This window comes from Neodiprion lecontei, chromosome 7 (assembly GCF_021901455.1).
Source record: "Neodiprion lecontei isolate iyNeoLeco1 chromosome 7, iyNeoLeco1.1, whole genome shotgun sequence".
Classification (NCBI taxonomy): Eukaryota; Metazoa; Arthropoda; class Insecta; order Hymenoptera; family Diprionidae; genus Neodiprion; species Neodiprion lecontei.
Window position 1 is genome coordinate 6,860,206 of NC_060266.1, and position 16,077 is coordinate 6,876,282.

General features: G+C 35.7%; 2 protein-coding genes across 2 annotated transcripts in view; one reads left to right on the top strand and one right to left on the bottom strand.

The window, feature by feature from the left end:
• Positions 1 to 11,056, bottom strand: part of LOC107220187 (ecotropic viral integration site 5 ortholog) — a 43,322-nt gene extending 32,266 nt beyond the window's left edge. Inside the window, exon 1 of the mRNA XM_015658668.2 lies at positions 10,775 to 11,056. The gene's annotated coding sequence lies outside the window, so the exon portion shown is untranslated. The remainder of the gene's footprint in view (positions 1 to 10,774) is intronic.
• Positions 11,057 to 11,588: 532 nt separating this feature from the next.
• Positions 11,589 to 14,195, top strand: LOC107220181 (putative peptidyl-prolyl cis-trans isomerase dodo). Its single transcript, XM_015658657.2, has 3 exons — positions 11,589 to 11,740; positions 12,508 to 12,696; positions 13,074 to 14,195. The coding sequence occupies exons 1-3, from the start codon at positions 11,686 to 11,688 to the stop codon at positions 13,292 to 13,294; spliced, it is 465 nt and encodes a 154-aa protein (XP_015514143.1). The 5' UTR covers positions 11,589 to 11,685; the 3' UTR covers positions 13,295 to 14,195.
• The last annotated feature ends 1,882 nt before the right edge of the window (positions 14,196 to 16,077 follow it).

Below are 16,077 nucleotides of genomic sequence, written 5' to 3' on the forward strand. Positions count from 1 at the left end.
AACATTTTTTGGTACCTTCAGAGCTGAAATTTAACGGTGCAAACCCACTTATTTTCACTCGGAAAATACGATTGTTTTATTTATCACTACGTAACTATTATGATCACAATGATGGCAATCTGAACGTTGATTCATAGTATCACTGATTTTTTTTTCAAACGGTGAAAAAAAAACTATGGTTAGTACATTTTTATTTTTTGTGATTTTTCAAACTTTTGTTCCGCATAGTAATCTTCGTACTTTTACCATAGCAGGAATTGCTAGCATACCTGAAACACGAACTATAGGCCCGTACATACCTGTAACGGTTAATTGTCTTGAAAAGTAAAAGGCAGTTGCATTGAAGAAAACTGAATTGTAAACGATTTTCTACATAATTTACTGCTGCTCGGAAGCCGCGTACATTGATTATTGTAATAGATATTAAATGGTAAAATTTCTGGTTTATCGTAGGCAATAAATACTGCAGTCATTAGCCAAAGAAAGCATTTGGATATCGACATAATGCAACATTAACGGAATGTCAGCACTTTCATAAGTGGGGGTGGGGGACCTATCCTAAGAGGTCGAAAGGCAGGGAGTTTTCTGAAATTTTTTCGAGAGGGATGAATTGAGTGGATATTTTCGAAAGTCTGAGTATCTTTTGCTACTAGTTCGAAATAGATTGGATAATTTTTTCAAGTCATTAGAACCGTAATTGATCGAGTTATTAGCTACAACCCACAGCGGGTCTCCATTCGCACTGTCAATTTGCGTACAATCTGGAGGTCGTAATTTTGATGTGAAACCAACGAACCTGAAATTTTTTTCAATATTACGATTATTTCTTCGAACTTGAACTTAAATCTACCCGTTTTAAATAGAAGGTGTCATTTTTCATCATGTTTTCACAGCTTTTTGCTATCAAAAAGGGTACTTTTATGAAATTCCGACCCCCAGAGTGTAGGCATTAAAATGTAAACGCGAATGAATACCTGCTGTGGGACGTAGTTGATAAGTCGATCAATTATGGTTCAAATGAGTTTGAAAAAAAATCACCTGATATAGTTCGAACTATCAATAAAAGATACTCAGAGTTCATAAAAAAGTAAATAATCGTGCAAGGTTCACGTGCACCTAATTACATACTCAAATGGCGCAGAGACATTGAGATAGCAGCTGTAGTACATAAAACACTCGATGATCTCGATGCAGTAACGATACAATCTCAAGTGACGCACGTGTCTTGTGTCCACATTTGGCGATACGATTGCTTCCACGTACATATACCGGGACAATCTCTTGAAACTTGAAAATCAACCGCGCATGCGCCAAATGATTCAATCTCATTGGTCGGCGAAATCTTCCCGCAGCGATATTGTTGTCCGCGATGCAGGCCGGCCAACGTACGCAAAATGTGTACGTTTGAATTTTCAAAGAGCATAAGCATTGAATTCCGACCGTTCTTTGTAGAATCAACTTTCCGACCCGATAACAAATGCTTACCAAACCTTTCCGAGTCGCTGTCTCAATTATTTGAGATTCTAACCTCGAAAATTCGTATCAACCATATCGCCGGCAGAAAGAGTTCGACAGTTGAAACTCGGGATGGCAAGCCTGCGCGAACAGCCAATAAAACTCGCGCATGCGCAGTTGATTTTCAAGTTTTATGGGTCTTGACTTGACGACTGATAAAAAGAATTCCTTTCCATTGTGGCATTGATTATTTGCAAATTTTTTTTTTCAAGGCCATTTTTTTTTTAATCAATGCGTCGCCATTTTGTAAATAATGAAAATAAAATAAAAAAAAACGGTCACCTACAATAATAGCTACATTTATATAGATATTGATAAAATTTAGTTTTTTATTTTCAGACAACTCTCCACCGAGCTATCAATGCCACAATGGAAGTGAAATTTTTTTACTGGCCGTTAAGTCAAGATCCATAACTTTGTTAATTATGAATATTTTTCAATAAATATTTACATAAAACAAGTTTAATATACAATTAATAAAATTCCAACAACCCGATCCTTTTATTAATCAGTTATCCCTGTGAAAAAAATTCTCAAAGGCCTTTCCCCTTTAAAAATGCATCGTTGCTTACGACTGTTAACGACACACATTCTCCCCAATCTCATCTCTCCTCGTTGTCCGAAACGTCAAGTGCACATATTGACTAACCTTCTTCCCTGCTCCCTCCTTTTCTCAACGGCCATGTAGAAGTTCGGTAACGGTTAAAATATTGTTCCTGAACTTTTGAGAAGAATCAGTATGGGGGACATAGTGCCGAAAGCTCCAGACAAACAGAAGTGATTGTCATTTAATTCACCAAAAAGTTTTGTTGTATTACTAGTTATATTGCCATTGTAGTCGACCACCTGGCTATTCTTCCTCCGATATGAGTTTGTTCCAAAAGTCTTTTTTTTTTTTTGCTGAATTGAATTTTATCAGGGTGGCCACTAATCTCCAGCACGAAATTCCCTGACTTTTCCACGATTTCCAAACAAACATCTTATAATTTTCCCTGACCAATTCGGACAAATTGGTAACGGTAAATTGAAAAAAAACATACGTATTTTCCATGTGATTTTTTTTTATCAAGGTACGAACTGTCATTTGTGTCACACTGCCCCATTTAGCCGATGCGCAAAATCGTTTGTAAGGTAATATTTAGGAATATTCAAAGTTTGAAGAGAACCCTCCGGCGATGGTAAGTGAAATTTATATTCGATCTAATCTATCTGAAGCTGAAAAAAATTGTGGGACCCATTTGTATGAAAAAAAAAAATATATAGCAAACGATTCCCTGACTTTCCGCAAAAAAATCTCCGACATTTCCCTGAATATTCCAGAATTTCAGTATTCCATGACATATCCAGGTTTTAAAAAATTCCCTGACCAGTGGCGAATTTTCATTTTCTACCTAGAACTATATTTTTCGATTGCGGTAAAAAATGATAATAATTAAGGACTGACCGGTAAGCGAAATTAAAAATTTCTCTCAGTATACGATGTAGAAAAACATTGCTATATATATATATATATACACTTCGAGGTCGAGAACCCTTTCCCAAATTGACTAATTTTCCTTGACCTTTGCCACCGAGGAGACCTATTAAGGCAAAGCGGCCTGGAGTTAGCCGTGAGTGTCCAAGTCGATTATTTGAGCATGGAAGGGATTGCGAAGGGTCTATGTAAAGTAGTTTGAACAGGTCCTGCCTGCTTCGGCAGTGTGTTTGCGAGGCGTGTCGGCCTCCAGGGCGATGACGGAATCCCTGGCATTTGAAAAAAGGGCAATCGGTATGCGCTGGCAGAACCTGTACTCAAAAATCGCCTCTCAAGGAACAAGCTTGTGAATCATGCTGTGTAGAAACAGGCTGTAAAGGCGCCTCGGGATATCGAGACACAGAAGGAGAAAGCTATTGATAGAACTCTTGAGTGCAGTGAAGGTTCACCTGACGGTGTGATGTAACGCAAAGAGTCCTCGGTGAATAAGTATCATCGTTCTTTACTTACATCATTCTATTTTTCTCCTAGTTTCATACTTTTTCGTCCTTCAGAGTTTACTGAATATATCGTAGAGAATCGGTGTTGATTGAATTGAATTTGAGAAAAATGCGAAAGATTGTGTCGTTCCAACATTATCTTGGTATCAATCCAACGCTGTCTGATGTTCAACTTCCGGATTGACCTCAAAATAGTTCTATAATAGTCTCAACACCATCATTTTTTACACTGCATGTTGGCGGTCAGTTTGAATCCCCATTTTTAAGATTCACTGTTTAAATAATTTAGTGTAACTTCACGAGTGCCGATACAGTCTTTGTTTCGTGACAAAGAGTTGTAATTCATTCATCTCTCTGTACGCGTTCATGTAACTATCCATCAATTGCCAATGATCGATGGACTAAAATGAATTCCGGAAGGTGTGATCGTCCATTAACATAATGCGACTTTTACTAGTCAGCCTAAAAGCCCGAATATTTCTGTCGAGAACCACGATCAAATCATGATTAGCTCAGCTGCTCTGTTCCACACTTGACAAAGTGAACTCGTAACGAGGATGAAGTTGGTAACGTTAATTTAACAATGCACTCACTTTGCACGCTGAGAAAAATTTCATTTGTGTGGTAACAAGAAAAAGATTTGATCCGTGATGTTTTGTTACGTTAACGTTACTGACTTCAGCCTCGTAGCTTCGTGCTGATTCCCTTGAGTTGTGACTTTGCCAGTGCAATGTGCAATTTTTGGAATCTAGAGACTTTTTCAAATTTGGCTTATACGGTGTTTGGTAAAATCTTCCACGTCTGTTACAGTGGAAGTAATAAAAATACGATAGAAGCCAGGGTAGATAGTCTGACCCGAAGTACTCGCTGCTACCAGCAGATGTTATATGCCGTAAAACCGTATCGATTTTGCTGAGTGTATATAGAACATCGGACTATAAGTTCAAATTAGTCTATATCGTGCAACATTTGGCAAAAGGTCAATTCAGCGGAATAAAGATTAAAATTGAGAGAGAAATAAGAACGACGATGCAAGTATATTACTTATAATTACCGTCACGAGACTAATTCTAAACTCATCCAGTTTGTAAGGTTTACTCTACTTCTTTGGTTAAATAAGGCTTTAACGTTAATTAATTGTTGCACAAGCGTTAAATTTTTGCAAAAGTTGCAAGAAAATATAGTAACAGTGATCGTAATGAGGAAGAATAGTAACGGATACTAGACTTTCCGGTAACAGCTGGAACACTAATTTTCATTTTCTACCTAGAACTATATTTTTCGATTGTGGTAAAAAATGAAAATAATTAAGAACTGAGCGGTGACCGGAATTAAAAATTTCTCTCAGCGCTGGTTACCAAAGTGTCATGTTACGTCAGTCATAAGCTCGGCTTAAAGTACGGATCAATCAATCAAAACTTATACCGAACAGATTGAAACTTGAATCAAGGGGATATTGCGTCGAACGGTGTTGGTAAAAGTAGCGATTGACAATTTTTGTACAATCCACTGAATGATATTTGATCAACCTTCAACAGCCAAAAGAATATCGTTTTATTCGAAAAGACAAAAATACCGCACATTTAATACGAAGCTGAATCTAGAGGCAAGAGTCAGCAGTTAAGCGTGTAAAACTTTTTGGAAATATGAAAATGCAGTCGAGTTTTATACTCATAATTCTGTAAAAATATTTCGAGTTCAAGGTATTTCGCAAAAATTTTGATTTTCCAACTTCACTACCTTATTAAAATACATTTGATCCGTAAAATTGGAAAACACGTTAGAAAAGGATCATATCCTGTCTATCCAAAAAGAGTTGAGAAGGTTGTGGAAGAGGGAAGAGAAGGAAGAGATTCGACGGGTTTTAATAATCCCGTCACTTTTGATAATATTTCGTTGCCCGCGGTTGGTTTAAATTTAACTTTTGCATCATGTTATATCTTTTTTTGACGTTTTCACGTTTTCACAGACGATTTAAAACACTGTGCCCGATTATTGAATCGAGACACGATACGAATTCAGGCCTATTTGCACAGGTCAAATCCATTTAAAATCCTTCGTTAAGATTTTCAGACGTTGATTTGCGACTTTGAGCAAAAACTGTGCGGAAAAAGATCGGAGAACCTGATGGCAATTTTTATTTTATTCGGAATTACGTCACTATCTCACAACAAGAATTCGATTATCGGCAACAAATTGATCTAAGAAATCGTGCAATAATATAATTTGTTTAAATTTCCCAATTATCAATCTTTTTCAGCTGAAGTTTGCGATTTTTTAAAAATTTTTCACGTAATTAGCACGTCTGATTTCACTCGCGCTATTCAAACCTATGTCACATTATTATCCGTCTTATTTGCTTCTTCAAACAAACTTGTTTTTGCTGAAAAGAGTGAAAATATGTTTGTGAGTATTATTGATATATATACATTTTTACACTTATTCTTATTCGAAACAACACGCGGAGATGGCTAATCATGACTAACGTCTGTTTTCGACAAAAAAATTTTCACAGTAATACAAAATCTATAAAACATACGGTATGCGTTAGAGATAAATTGCAAATCTACGTCGAAAATGATTGCAAATTAGTTCTGAGTTGAAACTCATTCTCCGTGAAATTGACTGTATTTCAAATCCGTCTAACGATAAGCACAAATCGCTGTAAAAAATCGTACGAATCGCTGAAACAAGAAGAACGAATATAACTCGTACAAAAAATTTATTCATTTCTCAAGTTAAAATTACTTTATTTTGATCACGGGATGTATAAAAGCGACGTGGCTGAAGTTAGTTACGTTTCCGAAAATCGTTATTTCACAATTACAGGGAATGTATGAAATTCGTTGAATCAAAATGAAGCAAAATTTATTCATATTTTGAAAACTTGGCTATGCCAAAGTCACTATAAACTTGCAAAATGGTAATTCTTCAACTTTAGCCTCATTATAATCGACAGAATAGATACAATTTATCCGTGATCAATGGAATCACGTATTCGCTACGAGCTTTAATGACGCGTTTACGTCGAGTGACGTATGCATATAATTGTTTTGGGCATGCATCATCGTATAAACGGAGTTTACAGTGAGTCAGTGCCCGCAACAGTCAAGATCATTTTATCCGCTCTGCGGTACGCAATTTGAATTCTACAAATCGCGGTTGTTATACCGTTTGCGAATTTCTTAACATCCGTATTGTTGACGTAAATGTTTCGAATTCACCGTAACTTCTACGTGTGTAATACAGATTTTCGAAACGAATCAAAACACGCGCGTTTGAGAAAACATGTCGCAATTTTTACCATGAAAATAGACGTATTTTCAAATTTTCAAATTCAGGAATGATCGAAAAATCAAAACATATTCGGATATCAGAAATTTAATTGTTCAAAGATTATTACATACCAAAGAAGAATACGAATAACGAGTATAAATAATCAGTATATTTTAATTTTACTAAATACACTTTATATATTCACAGCTGCGGAATTTGAGTTTCACTTTTGCTTAAAATAGATACGAGAACGAGATATCAAGGTTCACCGAAAAAGAACCCAGTTTCTTCCGAAATTTCATCGGAAGCCAAACGAGTGAAGTGAAGGAAGAAAGTGGGGAAAATTGTTACCCCAATTATGCCTGTGTATTGTATATAATGTGCCTTATTCTTGGAGACATGCTTTTTCCCAAATCGAATAAGAATAAGCATAATCCAATCTAATGGTGTCACTTTAGGCTCAGTCAGTACAGGGACTGATGTTCTTTCTCACTATATGTACCTACCCTTAGGAGTAAATGTCGTATACCGAATAGGCGTGAAATCAATATACAGGCTAGACATAGACTATCGAGGCATTATTGTAACGTAGGAATAATTTACAATTTTTGCAAATTACGGCACAATATTGTAATTTGACAAAATTAAATTAAAATTTCCGGAGTTTAAACAGCGTGTAAAAATTTCTCCCTCGGTTGTGATATTTTTTTTTTTTTCAATTCTTTTATCAATCATTTGAACAAGAAATTCATTTCAACAATATTATTCAGAGATTGTTGAATACGATCGTATTGAAGTTGGTAACGTTATCCTAACGATTTATACTGACGGGGAAAACCGTAATAAAACAATACAAACCGATATTTTCAAATTTTAGTTCCTTTAAAATCGCTGCGAAATAAAAAAAAAAAAAAAAAAAAATTGCGACTTTTTCCCCAATATTTATAATAACATACAAACGAGTGTACAATAATTGATTGTCTCTATCGGTGATTTTCAAATTATTTAGCACAATTGAAAATGAACTGATTCATCACCGTTGAAAAATTTGGCGATCAAATTTGATCAAATTGTTGTCAACAGTATCACGAAAATCGAATTTCTGAAATGTTTGTTTTTGCAGGCTCAGGTTATTAAATTCATTATCGAAATTTCATAAAGGACGATCGAAGAATGATGTGTGTATATATATATATATATATATATATATATATATATATATATATATATATACGTTAACGCGTTTCTGGGTTAAAAGAAATTGCGAGGCAGCTCACGTTCACCTCGTTGCTGGGGGAAAGAAGTATCGTACATAGAGTCTTATTGCACATTTACAAATTGCCAGATCGACGCTTCGAGTAACGATCGATAGTCGATGGAGCTTGAGAGGTTTGTTCGATGATAAAAGTACACTCTAAGGAACTAAATGCCGGAGAGTAAAGAGTTGACGAACGTGAAATAAAACGGTGCTCAACTTTGGCGTACCATTTTCAATAAAACGTAATCTTGTAATAATCAGAATTCCATAACACGGAAATCGTGGAATTCGCAAAGAGGATGTTTACAGAGATTTTATTTCAAAATTCAACGCTTTTTCCAGATTTTTCAGGTCATTTTTTTTTATATCCGAGGAAATGAATTTGGTACAGATTACCAAGACGGACGTGTTGAACAATTTTTGTTTCGGCATATGTTTTTATTTTTTTTTGCGTTTCAGAATCAAGTACCATTCGGTTATCGGAATTGATAGGTATGCTTGCATCGCTAACATTTACACATTGTGCGGTTATCAAAATGAAAGCCAAGCAAAGAAAGAAGCTCAGGACGGACATTTAATTACCAATCAAGCACATTTTACAAATAAACGCATCAATTATAAATATTATTACAAGACAGTCCAGCCACTATTTTAGATATAAATAATCTATTCGCGACAAGATAAAATTATCAACCACTTCACCGTAGAATGCTTTGTTTTCAGGATTACTTTTTACTTTTTTTTCCTCTACTGCCTTTTCGCGTATTTACGGATCTGTGATTGATTCAACCACTTAAGTTTTATTAACAAAATAACACGTCGGAAAAAATCAAGGTCAGGATTGAAATTCCAGGCTGTTTCCAGGCTTTCAAGGCTCTAAAAAAAAATTCAAGACTTGTTGCAGGATTTCCAGGTATTTAAGGTTCTGTAAATATTCTGGAAAAGGAGCGGAAAGAGAGTATTCGTTGAATTGAAGAGACAGAGAGAAACATGTGAAGATTGTTGTTGTTCTCAATTGGGTTTGATTGTTTCACGTGTTTTTTTTTCTGTACTTGAGGATTTACAATTCACGGTGAAACAGTTATCGATTCGATAGAAACTTCGTTATATCAAGCTGTAAATAATACAATTTTGTTCAAAAAATCTTACAACTTAAGCACAAGGAAAAAAAATATTAGAAAGTACTAATTCAATTTTCAGTATTAATGTTAAAAGTGTAGGAAGAAATTGATCTCAGAGGATCTTTGGGAAATCATTTACAAAAGAAACTAACAGTGTTGAAGTTCGTGAGTATATTGCGACGGGGAAGTTTTCGGAAGAATCGTTATTTCGCAACTTGGGATTGTCGCAAATTCGATAAATCGTAACAATGCAGAAGATATGCATTTTTCGTCGGCTAAACTCATTAAAAGTAATTCTAAAGTATCATATGTTGAAGTTAGTAACGTTATTATAACGATTTACGCCGAGGTAAACATTATCTGGAGACTTTAGATTTGTTTGAAGTTCGGTAAACCGTAATAAAATAAGACATATTCATGGTTTGAAATGTCAGTTTATTCAGTCATTGTAAGAATAAGAAAATAGTGAGTTTTTCTACCAATGATTCGTAACGGTGACGTTGAATCTCGTTACAAAGTTGCAGTGATAATCAATAATTATCGGTTCAGTTTCTTTGTCAATGTTACTGACTTATAGGCTTGCTGTAAAAATGGAATATATTTAATCAAAATGACGCGAGCGGTACGAGTTTGTAGCATTAAAAAAATGATCCAACAATACAATTGTTCTGAAAGCATTAAACATCCGAGCCTTTGGTGGTGGTTGAAATTGGTAAATTTAGACGATTTTTTTCTCTTGAATTGAATTGAAATTGAAAAATTGAATTAATAAAACCGCATTGTTTTAAACCTGTTTCACCTGTTTCGTTTTTATCTCCGATTTCGCCACCTTGCGAACAGACCACGCTATGATGAATCCTTGACCGATTACAAGGGTGAAGTTAATTAACGTAATATCGTAACGAAACATTGGGGAAAAAATCAGCATTTTCTTAATTTAACAATAATTTTGAAGAAACTAAGATTTCGAAAGGTAAGTCTGTTTTGTTTCATTACGGTTTACTGAATTTCAGACAATTCAAAAATCGTGAAATAACGGTTCTCCCTCGGGCATGAATCGTTGCGATAACGTTGCTAACTTCAGCACGATCACGCATTCCAACCGTTATTTTAACCGAAATTTTTAAAAACAAATTAGCAACGTATATTTCTAGCCGACGATCAGCGGGAAATTTCGCTTTTTAGCTACACGGTTCGCGATCCTCGACAATCGCAGACACGGGTGTTTTACTCCGCAATCTAAGAACGTAAATATCGAAGCGCCCATGTACATAATATGTTTTCCAGGACAATGCGCGGAGCGAGGAGGGGGGGAGTCGCGATTGGCAAACGGCTGTGAAGCGACTGCATAAGTGTGTTAATATGCGACCAGCAGGCGGCAGCTGCGTGTATCACGTACCTGCCCGAAGGTAATTATAACGGTAAAAATGTCGTATTTCAGGGTTAACGTCCCGATCAAAGGGGCGTCATCGACGCGACGACGGCCGGCGAAGAGCGTTTTGATTTTAATCGTGCGCCAAAAATGGAAATCTGCCCGATTAAAGGCCAGTCAACAAACAAGTGTCAGGCAGCCGCCCACCGGCCACGGGCCAGCTGGTGATTTTTTAAGACAATTTATTTCAATGCTCACCTCTTTTGTTTCTGCCAAATTCCCGTTCACTCATTAAACTGCTCAACTTTATCCACTAATTTCGCATTTTATTATACATCCACTGTGCAAACACTGATAACCTTACTTCCTTAGCGATATTGACAGGAATGCGCGGCCAGCGCGGATCCGACTGACACCTTGATTATTTTGTCCACTTGTCACTACGTCCAGTCTAGCTTTGCGCTTTGCCGATTATCGGCTCGGTCCAATTACAGTCCGACGTTCGATTGTCGATAGTCGTTCGTCGGTTCGCGAGATTGTCTCGATTCGTCTGTCGCATAGTCCGTGGCCGCATCTCTTTCACGAATTCTAATCCCCTCCTTGTTCACATTCCGTTCCGCGCAGTGTTGCCAGCTGCCGAGTAAAATATATCAGTATTCAAAAATCTCTAGATATTAAAAACTTAGAAATCTCCTCTATTCGCTAAATAATTAACAAAAAATCTGCACAATAATTTGATTGCGAAGATAAATTGACAATACAACATATAGATAGATAGAAAGGATAGCATAGAAGGTGAGCAATCCCCGCTCTATATCAATGATCAGAACTGTCTGACGTTTTATCGGGTGCATTCAGATATTTTCTGGTAACACTGAGCCGGTAGTTTCGTGTTTCTTGTGCTCAACTAAACTCGGAGTGGGTTTCGATATTAACTCCCAGGGCTTTCAACAATCTTTCATCTTTTTTGCGCTGTCGAGTTCGTGAGTAGTCGCTGCCATCTAATTTCGGAACGCACCCATGGTCAAATTTTGTCTCACTCACTTCTAGGGAATTCTTAGCGGTGGCAGCAAGGTTAGAAATAGGAATAGGTCTGAAGTTCATTCGCTGTGGATCACTCGGATCCAGGGAATATCGGAATCGAGGCAAAATAATTTTGTTGGATAACAATGGCGGACGAAGAGCTACCAGCGGGTTGGGAAAAACGGTTGAGCAGAACGACTGGTGTGTTGATTATTGCGAAATCAGAACGAAATTTAAATAACTTATACATCGTAATAGACGTATGGCGTATACTCGTTGAATATTCCTCGGTAGTTTGGCGACAGAGTTGAAGTTTCAACTGTGTGGGCGCGTCGCAGAAACTCGCCTTACCGGCGTTTGTGACGTTGCCACTGCGTTTTACACCCACGAAAAATGACCGATCATTGCTCGCCGCATCCCTAACATCGATTTCAGCCACCCTCGAGCTCCTTTTCACCCGCACAAATTCCCACGAAACCGAAATACTTCGGGCATTTTCCTTCTAGCCACTCAAACATCCCGATTTCTCCTTATATTTCCCCATTCGATAGTGTCAACAAAGTGATTCTTAACCCTCCCTACAGGCGCATTGCGTCTAGCAGATATCTATTAAGAAATTAGAACGAAATAAATGCTTTCGCCGCTAAGATTGCCGTACGCTGTAAAAAGCATTTGAAAATTTTATTATATTTAATTTTCATTTAAATATGTATATTTATATTCTATGTTTGTAAAGAATTTTATGCAAATGAAATGTTTTTTCTTAAAAACTAAAAATGAAAAATTAGTTGGCAACTGTTGTAAAATTTCTGCACACTTTTGCAAAACCAATGATATTTTGGAACAATTCGTTATTAGTTTTAGTCATTGTAAAAACAATACGACAATTGTTATATCGTTTTTTCAAATATTCTACAAGTTTCAATTTTAACAAATCGATCGTTGACTGGGAAATAATCCATTTGCAGGCCAACATTATTACCTGAATATCTATACAAAGGAGAGTCAGTGGGATGTACCTGACAAACCAGCAGAGGGACCTAAGGAGGTGCAGTGCTCGCATCTGCTCGTGAAACATGCAGGCTCTCGGCGACCCTCGTCGTGGCGGGAAGAAAACATTACAAGAACTAAGGAAGAAGCGCTAGAACTTGTCAAGTGTAAGTCGGGAGAAAGTCGTGATAATTTGTAACTTGGAAAGCATCGGGTTCCTCGGTTTGTTACATTATAATTTATGCTTGTTCTTGTTACTTTTTCCGTTCCTATTTTACCAATCTTGTGTTCTATTCTCAACCAACGTTGTGTTCTACTTAACTCTAAATTCGTCTCACCGAAATCTCAGGTGTTTATACAAAGAATATTTTCAGAACGATGAATATTTCAAATTGATTCAAAATTTACGGAAAAAAAGTTAATTTAAAGAAATTATATGAAGCTAACCTGATCAACACTCGATTTCAACAAAAAATAACTGATATTCAGAGTGATAATGAGTTTCACAAATGTTTTTTACGCATATATTTTTTCATTTCCACAGCATATAGAGAGCAAATTGTTTCCGGCAAAGCAACGTTTGCTGAACTTGCATCAAAATACAGCGATTGCAGTTCTGCAAAACGTGGTGGCGACCTTGGACCGTTCGGTAGAGGCGCGATGCAGAAACCATTCGAGCAAGCTGCGTTTGCTCTTAGAGTGGGAAAGCTCTCAACTCCTGTTCACACGGACAGTGGCGTGCACATAATTCATCGCACGGCTTAATCGAGCGTCTAGACCGTATCTGCTGCTAAGAAATTGACGAATTATTGTATCACCTGTAGATTCATTGAATTATTCATTTTTAATATTAATCAACTAGTCTAATTGTAGTAACCAAGGTACTGAATCACGGAAAAATATTCTTACAATAATTTAATCCTGAAAATTTCCCCCTGAAATAATTTCAGGATGATATTACCTCCTTCTACCGAGTCACCATCGAGTGTAACAATATTTACTTCCGCCTAGTGTGTACAAGAACGATTATTGAAAAGTTAAAATTAGTAATAAATTATTCCGAATGATTTAAAGCAATTGCACCACATTCCAATCTTTCAGATTCAAATAAAATTCATATAAAGTAAATTAATCTGAAGATTTTACACTTACAATTTACCAATTGGCAGTTTTCTACTTCTTTTCTGTTGGTTTGAACTTACTTTCTATCGGCTGTAAAGTAACGTTAATTTTTCACTTGCAATGATTCCAGTTATAGTACACGCAATTTGTTACAAAACTGACTATATTGCTTCTTCGCTGTAAGCAAAGCATTTCAAAGAAAAGTCTAAAAAAACTGATTCTTATTATCAGTTATCGGAGGACCTAAAATACGTGTAAATAAAATGTTTAGCTCAATGAATTTGAAGTATCAACGGGCCTTCAAAACAGCAAATCATCTCTTTAGTAATAATAATTTATGCTGACTAACATATGGGAGGAATTTGTAATTTGTGAATTTATTTTGTAATAGGCTAGCGTTCGGTTCGTAATCATGTCCATTTGTATAGTTGTTATCCTTAATATCATTAAATTTTCCTTAAATCCGCGCACCTGGGATATATTATGTTTATGTTTATATAAGTTATGACTAAACTAGGTAAAATAAATCGTATTTAATCTGTTATTATGACCTCAACACTGTCTATCATGACTTTTCCTTCCTGCATTAAAGACATATTGTTTGAATTCAAAAAACAAGAAAAACAAACAATGACACATTCGAAGGTTACGGTTTCAGTTAATCTGTCTGATGAGAAATCATTCTGAGAAGATTTATTTTAAGCCCAGTTTTACGTTGTGACTTAAAAAAATTCTACCGCCAACAATTTATTTTTTAGTAAAATTACCGCCTGTTTCTTTTTTGTTTCAACACTTTTTCTAATAATCGAACTGAATTGAGTTATTGGCGAACAATTTAAATTTTTAAACTACATTCTTTGATTATCGCCGGAAATAACAATACGATGGTAAAGTTTTGTAGGTAGCTTAGTTACAAAAATACACAGAAAATAACACTGTTCGTCAAAGTTTGAGCACTTCGGAATTTTTCCCGAGTCAAACGACAGATTTCCTCCACTATATTATTTTAAAGCGAGATCAACTACGCGCAAACAAACATCACAATCCAACTTCCTATAAAATCAATCTGCAAGCTTTCAGTTCTATCGTTTTTTATATCTTTCACAGCTATATTTGGTTGAATAAAACATCATTCCTAAATTGCCTTCAAAAACGTCGTATGTCCTCGGAGATCACTTCAGACATTTTTAAAAAAGTTCTTGAGCTCACTTTCTCTCGACGACGAGCTTCATGAAAAACTAACATTTGTTACTTCACTGAACCACAAATTCTACGATATTTTACAACAAATTATATCCAATACAGAATTTGATATAAAAAAAAAAAAAAAAATACGATTCCGCGAATAAGAGCCATTATAAACTTGAACCGCTCAAAAAAAATGGAAGAAAATTATTTTCGTGCTTCAGTTGAGTTGATTATTTTTTTATCTGCCATGCATCAAAATAATGGAAAATATATACACCCCACCAAAAGTTTGGTTTTATAGTCTTGGGTGGAAGTAATAACGATTTAACAATTTCGCTGACACAAGTGGGATTTATGTACATACGTCTTTATTAAATGTTGAGTGATATTAAGCAGATGAAAATGACTATTTATCGAAAAAAGTTTGATTTTGCAGCCAATGGAGTGCTATTTTAAAATTGAACAAAATTTATGATTTTAATTATTCAGCTATGTGATAAGAAACCGAAATAACATTATTTTTTTGATAAGAGTGACTTAAATCCGGAACTGAAGTTTATTTAATTGTTGTACACAATAAATGTTTAAGAAAATAGAAAATTTTTTTCAAAATCCGAAACATCGTTCTGGTTTCTACAAAAGCAAACTTTAATAAAATTATTCTTTCGTTAGTTACGTGGAAGAAATCAAAATTTGTCATCTAGAACTCAGACACAAAATTCGTGTTCACCGGTATTATCTGTCAAAACAGCCGATGATCTACAAAAAATTCTATGCCAAAACGGCAAAACTACGAAAGTGTCCCAATTTCTCTACTTAATTATAAAAAATCATATCCGTAGTTGAGTCTCAAAATTATTTCGTCCAGAGCAATTAAGCCTGCATTAAGAAAGTAATTGACGAACGATTACTCGCTTCGCCGTTCCGAATAAAAAAAAAAAAAAAAAATAGCTTACTCATAGTTACATTTAATCGCTGCACCGTAAAATTCAACTGATATTTGGCATCGAATATCGTGGTATAATACGAATTACATTTTACACAATACGTGCCGTGTTACAGTTATATAAAAAGAGGAGTTTCGAAATGCGGTTAAGCATTTTCTTAAAAAAGATATCAAAAAAACTGCCATCGCATAAACAACGGCTTATTAGTTATGTAAGGTCTCAATCACGTTGTGGTAGACGACCTTGTATAAATAACAAGGTAACAACGATATAAATTGTCTGCAGTGTTTA

What these genes read in the sequence shown, in the direction of transcription:
- LOC107220181 (XM_015658657.2), top strand. Translation starts at nt 11,686, where the DNA reads ATGGCGGACGAAGAGCTACCAGCGGGTTGGGAAAAACGGTTGAGCAGA. An exon ending in ACGGTTGAGCAGAACGACTG is followed by an intron (nt 11,741 to 12,507) that starts GTGTGTTGATTA and finishes ATCCATTTGCAG; the next exon opens with GCCAACATTATTACCTGAAT. An exon ending in AGCGCTAGAACTTGTCAAGT is followed by an intron (nt 12,697 to 13,073) that starts GTAAGTCGGGAG and finishes TCATTTCCACAG; the next exon opens with CATATAGAGAGCAAATTGTT.